Source organism: Dendrobates tinctorius, unplaced genomic scaffold (assembly GCF_039654945.1).
Source record: "Dendrobates tinctorius isolate UK_male_01 unplaced genomic scaffold, ASM3965494v1 ptg000276l, whole genome shotgun sequence".
In the NCBI taxonomy this organism is placed as follows: Eukaryota; Metazoa; Chordata; class Amphibia; order Anura; family Dendrobatidae; genus Dendrobates; species Dendrobates tinctorius.
Genome location: NW_027361943.1, coordinates 3,177,959 through 3,194,615, shown reverse-complemented (window position 1 = coordinate 3,194,615; position 16,657 = coordinate 3,177,959). Strand labels below are relative to the sequence as shown.

General features: G+C 46.6%; 1 protein-coding gene across 2 annotated transcripts in view; it reads left to right on the top strand.

Moving 5' to 3' along the window:
• LOC141072566 (tetraspanin-33-like) overlaps window positions 1-16,657 on the top strand; it is a 156,956-nt gene that overhangs the window by 32,453 nt on the left and 107,846 nt on the right. Inside the window, exon 2 of one of the 2 annotated variants that reach the window (XM_073559844.1) lies at window positions 13,059-13,116. The exons of the other annotated variant lie outside the window; for it this stretch is intronic. Within the exon in view, the coding sequence (XP_073415945.1) occupies window positions 13,059-13,116 (58 nt within the window). The remainder of the gene's footprint in view (window positions 1-13,058; window positions 13,117-16,657) is intronic. 2 annotated transcript variants of the gene reach the window in all.

The window sequence follows — 16,657 nt, the reverse complement described above, 5'->3', positions numbered from 1 at the left end:
CATAGAAGGTACCAAGCAGAATCCAACAAGCAGTATCCAGAGAACAGACCGAGTCGTACACAGAGTATCAGATAAACAAGAACACAGCACCAACACACTCAGGGGTCAACACACAATGCCAAGGGTGAAAGTATAACTGATGGGGATGGGAGAATCCTGAGGCTATAAGAAGCTTTCCCAGAACCAGGGAGAGGCCACAATCATAAGCCCCAGGTGTGCAGGTAAGCCTACACTGGGATCACAACCTTTAACCCCAGACCAGAAATGCCAGTCATCAGCACTGGTTCCAGACATTAACCCCACATGTGCGAGTCAAACCCGCACTGAGATCATGACAGCACAACTGTGAGCGACCACAGATCTCTGCCCACCTAAAAAGATGGACACTACCGAAGCATATGCCAAACAGGCACATGGGCCATGCACACAGTGAACAAGTCTGTAGGACAGTGTTCACACCACCAGAAGACTGAAACACAGAAAAACCACAGTAAAACAAATGTATAAAAATACTTTGCTGTTGTGAATTCCCTTGCTCGGACTTCTGAGCCAGAGCTCCCTCTGGTGGTTACTGGGAGTAGTGGAGCTGGCCAGGTTGATGGAAGTTTGCCACCTGGCGATGATAATTGGGAATCTGGGATTACTGGCTGGGAGCATATAATTCAGCAGGCTTCCCTTGGTGGTTGCTGGTGATTTCCTCCTTGTGCATTTAGAGTTCTTTTGTCTCCTGCCTGATCTGCATGGTTCAGTTAAGTGATTCTTTCGCTAATCCTTTGTATCTAATCTGGTTGTGCCTTTTTTTGCTTTCTGCTTTGTTTCGAGGGTTCAGCGTACTCCCTGCTGGGGGCAGCGCTGGGTCCCGCTCCATATGTTACAGCTTGTGTCAGTTTGTTCAGTCCCCTGTTATATCAGTATCTTTTGCTTTGCTTCCAGTTCACACCAGATCTAGCGGGGGTGAGGTCGTGTGGCCTCAGGTTTTTTGTATATCAGATGTGTTGGATTTTTTAGGGTTTTTTGCATGATTGCAGACAGTATCTTTTCTGTCCTGTCCTGTCTAGACAGCTTGGGGCCCCACCGTTTGCTCAGTCTATTCTCTGCCTGTGTTTGTGTCTCATCTGGTCTCACCGACAATATATGTTTGGGGGCTGTCTATTCCTTTGGGGATCTGCTCTGGGGCAGTTTAGATTTCACCTTTCTGGCTTTAGGCTTAGCTAGTTCTCCGGCTGTGCCGAGGCGTCTAGGGTATCGTAGGAACGCTACACGGCTACTGCTAGTTGTGTTGATAGGATCAGGGGTCTGCAATCCGCTTCTGGTTTCCTGGTGGCTTAGCTTGTTCCTGTCATCCTCCTCGGTGACCCATTCATAACACTTTGCTGTAAAAAAGTAACAGTAAATAGCAAGTGCTAGTAAAAAGATAACAAAACAGGGTATTTGGTTAATACATTTTTTGCAAAAAATGTATACTAAGCCGCTCTACCAAACATCAAGGTAACCCCATCAGAGCAGTCCCTAACCAATGTATTTAAAAACCTGATCATGTGTATAGTACGTATATGAGCAGGATTCAGACAAGTAATGTCTGAGGTGGACATGCTGTAAAAGACGGCTTTTATGTGCATGGCCCACAAGGGAGGGGTGGAAACCTCCCTAATCTTGCAGAAACAAGAAACCAATTGAATACAAACACATGGGCCATGCCCACAATGAACAAGTCTGTAGGACAGTGTTCACACCACCAGAAGAATGAAACACAGAAAAACACAGTAAGAGTGTGTGCACACGCTGCGGATTCTGCTGCGGATTTTTCCGCGCCTATTTGGCAAAATCCGCAGGTAAAAAAACCTGCGGTTTATCTGCGGATTAGCCTGCGGTTTTCCTCTGCGGTCTGACACCTCTACAATGGAGTAGGTGTAAAACCGCTGCGGATTCCGCACAAAGAAGTGACATGCTGCGGTTTTGAAACCGCAGCAAATCCATGTGGAAAAATGTGCACCGTGTGCACTGCGGTTTTTGTTTTCCATTGAAAATAATGGTACTGTACACCGCAGCAAAAACTGCTGCAGATCCGCAGGGCCAAAACTGCTGTGGATCCGCAGCAGAATCCGCAGCGTGTGCACACCCCCAAAAACAAACGTGTTGAAAAGTGACCTCCGCGCAGCTCCATGAAACACTGGAGCTGCAAGCAAATAGCTTTTTCAACGGAGACTGACCTTCGTGATGCTGGAAACAGATGAAGGCAGCGACAGGTGATTATCAAACAGGGGTCAGGAGACCTATAATTAAAGCACCACTCCAGCGGTGCAATAAAAAAACAATGAAGTGGTGCTTTAACCCCTTCACGACCCATGACACCTACGTAGGCGTCATGAAAAGCCGTGCCCAAACGACCCATGACGCCCCCGTAGGCATCATGCTATAAATAGCCCCCCTGCGGGTCGGGTGACCGGGGTTAATGAAAGGTCACCCGACTCGCACACAAAGGACCCTTTATGCTTCACCACAGGGGGCGTGGCTTGTTGAAAGTGAAACAGCCAATCAGAGCGATAGTAATATTTCATCAATGAAATTTGATGAAATATTACAATCCAGCCATGGCCGATGCTGCAGTAGCATCGGACATGGCTGGAGACACTAATTTAACCCCCCCCACACTGGCTGGCAGGGGCGATAGGCCCCCGCCATGGACTGACAGCAGCGATGGGCTGCTGCTGTCACGATCTGCCCCCCCTTCCTTCTGCTCCCCCCCGATGTCCGATCCCCCCCCTCACCCTCCCCGGTACTTGTCATGTCCCGCTCCGGCTCCCGGGGTCCCGCCGTCCCTCCTGCATGGGCGCCGCCATCTTTGAAAATGGCGGGCGCATGCGCAGTACGATTGCAATATTTCACCAATTAAATTTGGTGAAATATTACAATACATCCATGGCCGATGCTGCAATAGCATCGGCCATGGCTAGAGACGGCAATCAGATCCCCCACCCACCGACTGATGGCGCCGATCGGCTGCCGCCAACGACTGACGGCAGCGATCGGCAGCTGCAGTCATCATCAGGTCCCCTCCCCCTTCCCTCCGCTCCCCCCAGCCATCCGATCACCATACCCGGTACCTCCTGTCCCTCCGGTACCTCCTGGCCATCCCGGTGTCCTGCGTTATGGGCGCCGCCATCTTGGAAAATGGCGGGCGCATGCGCAGTGCGCCGGCTGCAGATTCATTAATTTATTTTGATCACTGTGAGAAACTCTCACAGTGATCAAAATAAACAAAAAAGTAAATAAAACCCCCCTTTATCACCCCCATAGGTAGGGACATATAATAAAATAAAGAAAATATTTTTATTTTTCCATTAGGGTTAGGGTTGGCATTAGGGTTAGGGCTGGCATTAGGGTTAGGGCTGGCATTAGGGTTAGGGCTGGCATTAGGGTTAGGGCTGGAATTAGGGTTAGGGTTGGAATTAGGGTTAGGGTTAGGGTTGGAAATAGGGTTAGGGCTGGAATTAGGGTTGGGATTAGGGCTAGGGTTGTGATTAGGGATGGAATTAGGGTTAAGATTAGGGTTAGGGGTGGGTTGGGGTTGGGATTAGGGTTAAGCTTGTAGTTAGGTTTTGTCAGAGACACCGCACTGCACTTGCTCATAGAGCCAGTGCACGTGTCCTGAGTACAGAAGCAGTGCTAAACGATACCTGTGGAGCAGGTCAGCAGAGGTGACCATGCGTACTTCAGGCTAATAGTGTCAGGATCCAGTCAGTGCTGGAAAGTAAAGATGCATAGGACCTGAGGACACTGAAACTGAATAGTCTGCACGGGACCTATGGTCATGTGACTGCAAGGGGGCGGGGCTTAGCGTCCTGTATTCAGATAGGACAGGACACCATACAAACAACTCAGAGTCAGGCAAAACAGAGGTCACAGCAGTACGGGCAAACGAGGTACAGAGGGGCAAACAGACGGGTGGTCAGACAGAGCCAAAGGTCATACACAAGAGGGCGACGTGGTACCAAGGGGACGAGCAGAGAGAAGTCGGGTCACAAGCAGAGAGTCATACACGAGAGGTAGCGCAGTACAAGAGGGTCAGGCAGAACTCGTAACAGGGACAGAACCAGATCACAACCGAACAAGCAAGCAAGATATCAGGCACAAGGCACACGTATACAAGAGGTCACTTAACAACCGAGGGCAGGAGTATAACTGACACCGGACCCAGGTCCAGTGAGCACTAAATAGCCTCCTGCTGCCAGAGAGAGGCAGCACAATTAACCCATAGTCTAACCAGGACGGGTCGAAGCGAAATCCCGTCCTGGATCATGACAGTACCCTCCTCTCAATGGGGGGCCACCGGACCCCCAGGTCTCTCAGGGTACTTGGCGTGAAAGGCTCGGATCAACCGATCCGCATGAACTGATCGAGCAGGAACCCACGAGCGTTCCTCAGGACCATAGCCCTTCCAATGTATCAGATACTGAAGGGCGCGACGGACCAACCTGGAGTCGACAATTCGTTCCACCTCGTACTCAGCCTGCCCATCTACCAGAACCGGTGTCGGGGAAGATGATGATCCCTCCCCACTGGACCTCACAGGTTTCAAAAGGGCCTTATGGAAAACATTAGGGATCCTTATAGATGGCGGAAGACTCAACCGAAAAGCCACCGGGTTAACTGCTTCGGTAATTACATAGGGACCTATAAACTTGGGTCCAAGCTTCGCAGAGGGGACCTTGAGCCTTATATTTTTGGTGGATAACCATACCTTATCTCCGACCTGAAACACTGGACCCACGGATCGTTTTTTGTCCGCAAAAAATTTAAATTTGTCCTGGGCCTTCGTAATGTTATTCTGGACCTCCCGCCATACCTCCCCCAACCGCTGGATCGTCTCGTCCGCCCCAGGACACCCAGAATTCAAGCGGGAAAATTCTCCAAAATGAGGATGAAACCCATAATGCAAAAAAAAGGAGATGTACCCGTAGACTGGTTAGTGCGGTTGTTAAATGCAAACTCAGCCAATGGTAACACAGAACACCAATCATCCTGTCGGGCTGAGGTCAAACAACGCAGAATTTGCTCCAGAGACTGATTGGTCCGCTCAGTCTGCCCATTAGTCTCTGGATGGTAGGCGGATGAAAAGGACAGACCAATACCCAACCTCCTACAAAAAGCTCTCCAAAATCTGGACACAAATTGCACTCCCCTATCAGACACCACATTCAGGGGTACCCCATGCAACCGCACCACATGCTCCACAAACAATCTGGACAATGTTTCCGCATTAGGTAGAGCTGCCAAAGGTACAAAATGTGCCTGCTTACTAAACCTGTTCACTACGACCCAGACCACGGTATTACCCTTGGAAGGGGGAAGGTTGGTGATGAAATCCATGGACAGATGAGTCCATGGTCTCTCAGGAATTGGCAGTGGTACCAATTCCCCGGCCGGCCGGTTATGGGGAGTTTTCGCACGGGCACAAACCTCACACGCAGACACATACTCCCCAACATCAGAGGCTAAAGAAGACCACCAGAATATTCTAGCAATGGCCTTCCGGGTCGCTGAGATCCCTGGATGTCCACCCAGAACTGAGTCATGGAACTCCTGGAGGACCTTGAGACGAAACTGAGCTGGCACAAAAAGTTTATCCAACGGCTTAGCTGGAGGTGCAAGAGCCTGGGCTTCTCGAATCTCCCGTTCCAACACATTAGAAACCTCTGCCACCACCACCCCAGGCTGAAGAATGGAGGATGGAGGTTCCGGGGGGGGACACCGGATCAAGACTGCGTGACAATGCATCCGCTCTGATATTCTTGGATCCTGGTCGAAAAGTGATCGAGAAGTTGAATCGGGAAAAAAAAGTGACCATCTAGCCTGTCTGAGAGTCAACCTTTTAGCTGACTCAATGTAAGCTAGGTTTTTGTGGTCCGTGATTACCGTTATAGGATGAACAGCCCCCTCCAAAAAATGCCTCCATTCTGCAAAAGCCAATTTTACGGCCAGAAGTTCCCGATTCCCCACATCATAGTTTCTCTCCGCAGGGGAGAACTTCTTTGAGAAAAAGGCGCAAGGTCTTAAATTGGTCAAAGTGGCGGGTCCCTGGGACAATACCGCCCCCACCCCCACCTCTGAGGCGTCTACCTCAACAATAAATGGTTCAGAGGGGTCCGGTTGGATAAGAACCGGGGCCGACATGAAACATTTTTTCAAAAACTGAAATGCCGCTACCGCTGCGGTTGACCAAGTCTTGATATCGGCCCCCTTTTGAGTCATGTCTGTGAGGGGTTTAACCACCTGTGAGAACCCCCTTATGAATTTCCGATAATAATTAGCGAACCCTAGGAAACGTTGCAGACCCTTCAAATCACACGGTTGAACCCACTCGAGAATGGCCTGCACCTTATTAGGATCCATGCGATACCCTTCAGCAGACACGATGAACCCCAGAAAGGACAGTTTCTGAACAAAAAATAAACATTTTTCAAGTTTAGCAAACAGACAGTTCTCCCTGAGCCTTTGGAGAACTGCCCGAACATGACCAATGTGAGTCTGTTTATCAGGCGAGTAGATTAAAATGTCATCCAAATACACCACCATAAAACGTCCAATCAAATCGGAGAACACATGATTTATGAAATTTTGGAAGACCGCTGGAGCTTTGGTCAGGCCGAAGGGTATGACCAAATTTTCAAACAACCCTTCAGTAGTGAGAAAAGCGGTCTTCCATTTATCTCCATCCCGGACTCGGATAAGGTTATACGCTCCCCGTAGATCTAATTTCGAAAACCACTTAGCTCCGGACAACTGATTGTATAAATCAGGAATAAGTGGAAGGGGATAAGTATTCCTCACAGTTATTTTATTTAACTCACGAAAATCGAGGCATGGGCGCAAACCACCGTCTTTTTTTTTTACAAAAAAGAACCCTGCCGCCACAGGAGAAACAGAAGGACGAATATGTCCCTTACGGTGGCTCTCGGAAATATATTCCTTCATCGCAGCCCGTTCCGGACCCGAGAGGTTATACAGGCGGGCTTTGGGCAATTTAGCACCTGGAACCAGGTCAATGGCACAATCAAATGGGCGGTGTGGTGGTAAAACCTCAGCCTCTTTTTCGGAGAAAACGTCAGTATAATCTATCAGGCACTCCAGAATGCCTTCTAGACCCACGGACGACACAGACACAGAAACAAGACAATTCTCAGAGCAATAGGGACCCCATTTAACAATGTCCCGAGATTCCCAATTGATCACAGGATTATGCAGCTGTAACCAGGGGAACCCCAACACCAGTCCCGCAGGCAGATTGTTCATTACAAAACATGAAATACGTTCCTGGTGTAAGGAACTCACTTTAAGGAGAAACTCTTCAGTACAAAACACAATGTCATTCTTAACCAGTGGTGTTTTGTCAATAGCAACAAGGTGAATCGGAGTCTCCAACCTAACTGTCCCTAACTTACACCTGGCCACCAAGTCAGAGTCAATAAAGTTCAATGATGAGCCGCAATCCACGAAGGCAGAAGTGGATGTGGAGACACCCCCACAACAAAGTTCCACTTGAAATGACATTTTAGAAAATGCAGAAAAGGGTACCTGAGAGCCTGGGTGACCTCCACGATAATCACCCGGGCTCAGTCGCTTGCTGGTTAGTGGCCGGGAGGGGCAATCCTTTTTCCAATGTCCAGACTCGCCACTGTGAACACAGCATTTTCTCACGTGCCGTTGTCTCCTTTCTTCCTCCTTAAGGTTGATGGTTCCCATCGCCGTGATTTTCAATGAAGAACTGGCTCCCCTTCCTTGGGAGAATAATGATGTCTCGGTTTGTATCACTCCCCTTGCCCGTAACCTGCGATCCATTCGGACGGCCTGTGTCATAGCTTCCTCCAGGGCATCAGGTGGGGGGTGGAGAGCCAAAGCGTCTTTCAGATGCTCAGACAGGCCTCTACGGAACAACCCCCGGAGAGCGGCGTCGTTCCAGCAGACCTCAGCAGCCCAGCGTCTGAACTCTGAGCAAAACCACTCGGCTGAGTGTTTCCCCTGACAAACATTCATCAGCCGGTCCTCAGCCATACGCACCCGATCAGGCTCATCATAAATATGCCCCAGGGCCTCAAAAAATGCATCCACAGTCAAACGCTCAGGGGCCGTGGTAGGAAGGGAGAAAGCCCAAGCTTGGGGGGCTCCCCTTAACAGAGACATAATGACCCCCACTCTCTGACTTTCATCCCCAGAAGAGTGTGGTCTTAAGGAAAAAAAAAGCATACATCCCTCCTTGAAAACTCTGAAGTCATTTTTATCTCCAGAAAAGGTATCTGGTAACTTCACTGGAGACTCAGGGGAAATTAATGTAACATCCCGAGCCCCCAATGAAAGAACCCCCTGCACAGTGTCGGCGATCAGCTGCTGAGACTGAGCCAGGACTCTTTGTTCTCCAAAGAGTTTCTGAGACATCTGCGTCAGATGCTTAACCTGCTCAGAAAGAGTGTGCACAGGATCCATCACACACACAGGTGAATGGGAGCAGAGAAAAAAAAAAAATGGTATGGGTCAGTTATAATGTCAGAGACACCGCACTGCACTTGCTCATAGAGCCAGTGCACGTGTCCTGAGTACAGAAGCAGTGCTAAACGATACCTGTGGAGCAGGTCAGCAGAGGTGACCATGCGTGCTTCAGGCTAATAGTGTCAGGATCCAGTCAGTGCTGGAAAGTAAAGATGCATAGGACCTGCGGACACTGAAACTGAATAGTCTGCATGGGACCTATGGTCATGTGACTGCAAGGGGGCGGGGCTTAGCGTCCTGTATTCAGATAGGACAGGACACCATACAAACAACTCAGAGTCAGGCAAAACAGAGGTCACAGCAGTACGGGCAAACGAGGTACAGAGGGACAAACAGACGGGTGGTCAGACAGAGCCAAAGGTCATACACAAGAGGACGACGTGGTACCAAGGGGACAAGCAGAGAGAAGTCGGGTCACAAGCAGAGAGTCATACACGAGAGGTAGCGCAGTACAAGAGGGTCAGGCAGAACTCGTAACAGGGACAGAACCAGATCACAACCGAACAAGCAAGCAAGATATCAGGCACAAGGCACACGTATACAAGAGGTCACTTAACTCAGCCGAGGGCAGGAGTATAACTGACACCGGACCCAGGTCCAGTGAGCACTAAATAGCCTCCTGCTGCCAGAGAGAGGCAGCACAATTAACCCATAGTCTAACCAGGACGGGTCAAAGCGAAATCCCGTCCTGGATCATGACAGGTTTAGAGTTGGGATTAGGGTTAGGGGTGAGTTGGGGTTAGGGTTGTGGTTAGGATTATTAGGGTTGGGATTAGGGTTAGGGGTGTGTTGGGTTTAGGGTTGGAGTTAGAATTGAGGGGTTTCCACTGTTTAGTCACATCACAGGGTCTCCGAACGCAACATGGCGCCACCATTTATTCCAGCTAATTTTGCGTTTTAAAAGTCAAACAGCGCTCCCTCCATTCCGAGCCCCGAAATGTGCCCAAACAGTGGTTTACCCCCACATATGGGGTATCAGCGTACTCAGGAAAAATTGCACAACACCTTTTGGGGTCTAATTTCCCCTGCTACCCTTAGGAAAATAAAAAATTGAGGGCTAAAATAATTATTTTTGTGGAGAAAAAATGATTTTTCATTTTCATGGCTCTGCGTTATAAACTTCTGTGAAGCACTCGGGGGTTCGAAGTGCTCACCACACATCTAGATAAGTTCCTTGGGGGGTCTAGTTTCCAAAATGGGGTCACTTGTCAGGGGTTTCCACTGTTTAGGCGCATCAGGGGCTCTGCAAACGTAACATGACGCCCGCAGACCATTCCATCAAGTCGACATTTCAAAACGTCACTACTTCCCTTCCGAGCCCCGACGTGTGCCCAAACAGTGGTTCCCCCCACATATGGGGTACCAGCGTACTCAGGACAAACTGTAAAACAACTTTTGGGGTCCAATCTCTCCTGTTACCCTTGTGAAAATAAAAATTGTGGGCTAAAAAATCATTTTTTGAGGAAAAAAAAATATTTTTTATTTTCACGCCTTTGCGTTATAAACTTCTGTGAAGAACTTGGAGGTTCAAAGTGCTCACCACACATCTAGATAAGTTCCTTTGGTGGTCTAGTTTCCAAAATGGGGTCACTTGTCAGAGGTTTCCACTGTTTAGGCGCATCAGGGGCTCTGCAAACGTAACATGACGCCCGCAGACCATTCCATCAAGTCGACATTTCAAAACATCACTACTTCCCTTCCGAGCCCCGACGTGTGCCCAAACAGTGGTTCCCCCCCACATATGGGGTACCAGCATACTCAGGACAAACTGTACAACAACTTTTAGGGTCCAATCTCTCCTGTTACCCTTGTAAAAATAAAAAATTGTGGGCTAAAAAATCATTTTTTGAGGAAAAAAAAATTTCTATTTTCACGGCTCTGCGTTATAAACTTCTGTGAAGAACTTGGGGGCTCAAAGTGCTCACCACACATCTAGATAAGTTCCTTGGGTGGTCTAGTTTCCAAAATGGGGTCACTTGTCAGGGGTTTCCACTGTTTAGGTGCATCAGGGGCTCTGCAAACGTAACATGACGCCCGCAGACCATTCCATCAAGTCGACATTTCAAAACGTCACTACTTCCCTTCCGAGCCCCGACGTGTGCCCAAACAGTGGTTCCCCCCCACATATGGGGTACCAGCGTACTCAGGACAAACTGTACAACAACTTTTGGTGTCCAATCTCTCCTGTTACCCTTGTGAAAATAAAAAATTGTGGGCTAAAAAATCATTTTTTGAGGAAAAAAAATATTTCTATTTTCACGGCTCTGCGTTATAAACTTCTGTGAAGCACCTGAGGGTTCAAAGTGCTCACTATCCATCTAGATAAGTTCCTTGGGGGGGTCTAGTTTCCAAAATGGGGGAATTTGTGGGGAGCTCCAAAGTTTAGGCACGCAGGGGCTCTCCAAACACAATATGGTGTCCGCTTACGATGGAGCTAATTTTTCATTCAAAAAGTCAAATGGCGCTCCTTCCCTTCTGAGCCCTACCATGCGCCCAAACAGTGGTTTACCCCCACATATGGGGTACCAGCGTACTCAGGACAAACTGGACAATAACTTTTGGGGTCCAATTTCTCCTGCTAGCCTTGTGAAAATAAAAAATAGCGGGCTAAAAAATCATTTTTGAGGAAAAAAAATATTTTTTTATTTTCTCTGCTCTGCGTTATAAACTTCTGTGAAGAACTTGGGGGTTCAAAGTGCTCACCACACATCTAGATAAGTTCCTTGGGTGGTCTAGTTTCCAAAATGGGGTCACTTGTCAGGGGTTTCCACTGTTTAGGTGCATCAGGGGCTCTGCAAACGTAACATGACGCCCGCAGACCATTCCATCAAGTCGACATTTCAAAACGTCACTACTTCCCTTCCGAGCCCCGACGTGTGCCCAAACAGTGGTTCCCCCCCACATATGGGGTACCAGCCTACTCAGGACAAACTGTACAACAACTTTTGGTGTCCAATCTCTCCTGTTACCCTCGTGAAAATAAAAAATTGTGGGCTAAAAAATCATTTTTGGAGGAAAAAAAATATTTCTATTTTCACGGCTCTGCGTTATGGGGGTTCAAAGTGCTCACCACACATCTAGATAAGTTCCTTCGGGGGTCTAGTTTCCAAAATGGGGTCACTTGTGGGGGAGCTCAAATGTTTAGGCACACAGGGGCTCTCCAAACGCGACATGGTGTCCACTAACGATTGGAGCTAATTTTTCATTCAAAAAGTCAAATGGCGGTCCTTCCCTTCCGGGCCCTGCCGTGCGCCCAAACTGTGGTTTATGACTACATATGAGGAATCAGTGTACTCAGGAAAAATTGCCCAACAAATTTTAGGATCCATTTTACCCTGTTGCCCATGTGAAAATGAAAAACCTGAGGCTAAAAGAAAATTTTTGTGAAAAAAAAGTACTTTTTTTTTCTACGGATCAATTTGTGAAGCACCTGGGGGTTCAAAGTGCTCATTATGCATCTAGCTAAGTTCCTTGGAGGGTCTAGTTTCCAAAATGGGGTCACTTGTGGGTGAGCTCCAATGTTTAGGCACACAGGGACTTTCCAAACGCGACATGGTAACCGGTAAATATTCCAGCATATTTTCCATTCCAAAAGTCAAATGGCGCTCCTGCCCTTCTGAGCCCTGCCGTGCGCCCAAACAGTGGTTTATGACCACATATGAGGTATCGGGGTACTCAGAAGAAATTCCCCAACAAATTTTAGGATCCAATATATCCTGTTACCCATGTGAAAATGAAAAAAATGATGCTAAAAGAAAGTTTTTGTTGGAAAAATTAAAATGTCCATTTTTTCCTTCCATGTTGCTTTAGTCCCTGTGAAGCACCTGAAGGGTTAATAATCTCCTTGAATGGAGTTTTGAGTAGCTTGAGGGGTGAAGTTTTTAGAATGGTGTCACTTTTGGGTATTTTCTGCCATATAGACCCCTCAAAGTGACTTCAAATGTGAGGTGGTCCCTAAAAAAAATGGTTTTGTAAATTTCGTTGTAAAAATGAGAAATCGCTGGTCAACTTTTAACCCTTATAACTTCCTAACAATAAAAAATTTTGTTTCAAAAATTGTGCTGATGTAAAGTAGACATGTGGGAAATGTTATGTATTAACTATTTTGTGTCATATAACTCTCTGGTTTAACAGAATAAAAATTCAAAATTTGAAATTTGCAAAATTTTCAAAATTTTTGCCAAATTTCCATTTTTTTCACAAATAAACACAAAAATTATCAACCTCAATTTACCACTAACATGAAGCCCAATATGTCACGAAAAAACAATCTCGGAATCGCTAGGATGCATTGAAGCGTTCCTGAGTTATTACCTCATAAAGGGACACTGGTCAGTATTGCAAAAAATGGCCAGGTCATTAAGGTCAAAATAGGCTGGGTCATGAAGGGGTTAAGTAGTTATTATAAATGTAAAAATCTTAGTTTAATATAAAATTTAATTAAAGAACTGAAAATGTGAAAAATGACAGACAAGATGGTTACATGCATGGACATAATAATAACTCTTTTGCAGGTTGCCAGTGGGCTGCTGATTGCAGTAGGATTCTATGCTAAACTATGTAAAGAGACAGGTGAGTTTCTTTCATTTCTGGTAATTCTCTTATGCAAATGTGTAAACCAATGACGGCTAAGACTGGCCCACAGGAGAACAGGTGAATCCTCCGGTGGACCCCTTTGCAGGTGTGGGCCAACGGCCTCCTGTATGAAAGAGAGGATCGGAGCACAGAGCGCTGACGCTTGCAGCAGAGCAGGAGTCGAGGGTCATTAGCATATTCCATCCGATCCTCTTGGATGCTATACGTTGGTGTGACTCCAGCCTTAGGCCGGAGTCACACTAGAGAGGAATACGGACGAGTGCTATGCGAGAAAACTCGCATAGCACTTGGACTAATGTTAATCTATGGGGCAGCACCCATCACGCATTTTTTCTCGCCCGTATTATACGTGCGGGTGAAATCGCAGCATGCTGCGATTTGCACCATATTACGCCCGAGACTCGCCAATTCAAGTCTATGGGTGCGAGAAAAGAGTGGATTACACACGGACCATACGTGTGACTTGCGAGAATTACGCACCGGTGTCCTTTAGAAAAGCCGGCAATTCAGTGCGCTTTCCTGTAAAATCACACTGACAGGTTAATAAAGAATAGAAAGAATACATGTGTACACATAGTGTAGATTTATATATATATATGTCATTGACATATATGTATATCTACATACAGTATATATATATAGAAGAATTGGTTAAAATTCAATTGCTGGCTTCTGTAAAATCATTACAGAACCCGACATGAAATGACGCATGGTTTACATATAGTAAACCATTTCATTTAATCTAGATTTATATATGTATTTGACTAATAATTAGATTAGTGTATGTGTGTAAAATTTGGGACATGTAGGTGTTAAATTATCGGGTACATTCCTGGAAAAAAATTGTGTGGGCTCCCGCAGAGAGGGAAAAACAGTGACTGAGGGCAGATATTAATAGCCTAGGAAGGGACCATGGCTATTGCACCCCCCAGCGAAACACATCTGCCCCCAGCCACCCCAGAAAAGGCGCATCTGTAAGATGCACCTTTCTTGGCACTTAGCCTCTCTATTCCCACTGCCTTTAGCGGTGACATATGGGTTAATAAGGGGTTAATGTCACCTTGCAATTGAAAGATGACATTAAGCCGGGTTACTAATGGAGAGATGTCAGTAAGACACCTATCCATTATTAATCCAATAGTATTAAAGGGTTAAAAAATACACACAGACATTAATTAGAAAATATTTTAATGAAATAATGACACACAGTTTTTGACCAAATTCATTACACAGCCAATCCAACTGAAGCCATCATTCCTCTGTAATAAAAATTAAAAAAAAAAAGCAACAATATCCATAACTCTCCGCCGTTCAGTCATGTCCCTCGCTGCAATCCATCTGAAGGGGTTAAATAGTTTACAACCAGGAGCAGTGCTAATGCCGGCTATTAATGTACACTCTGCACCCCATCTTGACTGAAAAAATAAACAGAAATGCAGAAATGTTTGCAAATGTATTAAAAAAGAAAAACTGAAATATCACATGGTCATAAGTATTCAAACCCTTTGCCCAGTATTGAGTAGAAGCACGCTTTTGAGCTAGTACAGCCATGAGCCTTCTTGAGAATGATGCAACAAGTTTTTCACACCTGGATTTGGGGATCTACCATTCTTCCTTGGAGATTTTCTCCAGCTCCGTCAGGTTGGATGGTGAATGTTGGTGGACAGCCATTTTCAGGTCTCTCCAGAGATGCTCAATTGGGTTTAGGTCAGGGCTCTGGCTGGGCCAGTCAAGAATGGTCACAGAGTTGTTCTGAAGCCACTCCTTTGTTATTTTAGCTGTGTGCTTAGGGTCTTTGTCTTGTTGGAAGGTGAACCTTTGGCCAATTCTGAGGTCTAGAGCACTCTGGAAGAGGTTTTCATCCAGGATATATCTGTACTTGACCACATTCATGTTTCTTTCAATTGCAACCAGTCGTCCTGTCCCTGCAGCTGAAAAACACCCCTGTAGCATGATGCTGCTACCACCATGTTTCACTGTTGTGATTGTATTATGCAGGTGATGAGCAGTGCCTGGTTTTCTCCACACATACCGCTTAGAATTATCACCAAAAAGTTCTATCTTCGTCTCATCAGGCCAGAGAATCATATTTCTCATAGTCTGGTAGTCTTTCATGTGTTTTTTAGCAAACTCTACGCTGGCTTTCATATGTCTGGCACTGAGAGACTTCCGTTGGGCAACTCTGCCATAAAGGCCCGACTGGTGGAGGGCTGCATTGATATTTGACTTTGTGGAACTTTCTTCCATCTCCCTACTGCATCTGTGGAGCTTAACCATAGTGATCTTGGGGTTCTTCTTTACCTCTCTCACCAAGGCTCTTCTCCCATGATTGCTCAGTTTGGCTGGACGGCCAGGTCTATGAAGACTTCTGGTGGTCCAAAACTTCTTCCATTTAAGGATTATGGAGGCCACTGTGCTCTTAGGAACCTTTAGTACTGCAAAAATTATTTTGTTATCTTGGCCAGATCTGTGCCTTGCCACAATTTTGTCTCTGAGCTTCTTGGCCAGTTCCTTTGACCTCATGATTGTCATTTGTCATTTTCTGACATGCACTGTGAGCTGTGAAGTCTTATATAGACAGGTATGTGAGTTTACAAATCAAGTCCTATCAGTTTAAATAAACACAGCTGGACTCCGATGAAGGAGTAGAACCATTTCAAGGAGGATCACAAGGAAATGAACAGCATGTGACTTAAATATGAGTGTCTGAGCCAAGGGTCTGAATACTTATGACCTTGTGATATTTTAGTTTTTCTTTTTTAATAAATTTGAAAAATGTCTACATTTCTGTTTTTTTTTCAGTCAAGATGGGGTGCAGAGTGTACATTAATGAGAAAAAAACTTTTTTTGAATTTACCAAATGGTTGCAATGAAACAAAGAGTGAAAAATTTAAAGGGGTCTGGGTTGGGGTGGCCCAAGGGAATGTCCAACAAATGCAGGCAGGCAGAGAAGATGACAGGAACCTCAGGTGCAGGCAGGACAGGCTGACGGAGAGATGAGCACTGGAGGGTTCAGAAAGCTCAGCTGCCATTGAGGTGAGCACTGGCGGGTGCAATTGAATCAGCTACCATTGAGATGAGCACTGGCGATGCAGCTGGCTCGGATGCTGTTGAGGTGAGCACTGGTGGGTGCAGCAGGTTTGACTGCCAGTGAGATGGGCACTGGCTGGTGCAGCAGACTCGGCTGCCATTGAGAAGGGCACTGGTGGGTGGAGCAGGCCGAGATACAAGCACTAGGACCTGAGAACTGACAAGAGTCATAGAATCATAGAATCGTAGAGTTGGAAGGGACCTCCTGGACCATCTGGTCCAACCCCCTGCTCAAAGCAGGATTCGCTAAATCATCCCAGACAGATGTCTGTCCAGCCTCTGTTTGAAGACTTCTATTGAAGGAGAACTCACCACCTTTCGTGCAGCCTGTTCCACTCATTGATCACTCTGTCAAAAAGTTTTTTCTAATATCTAATCTGTGTCTCCTCCCATTCAGTTTCATCCCATTGCTTCTAGTCTTTCCTTG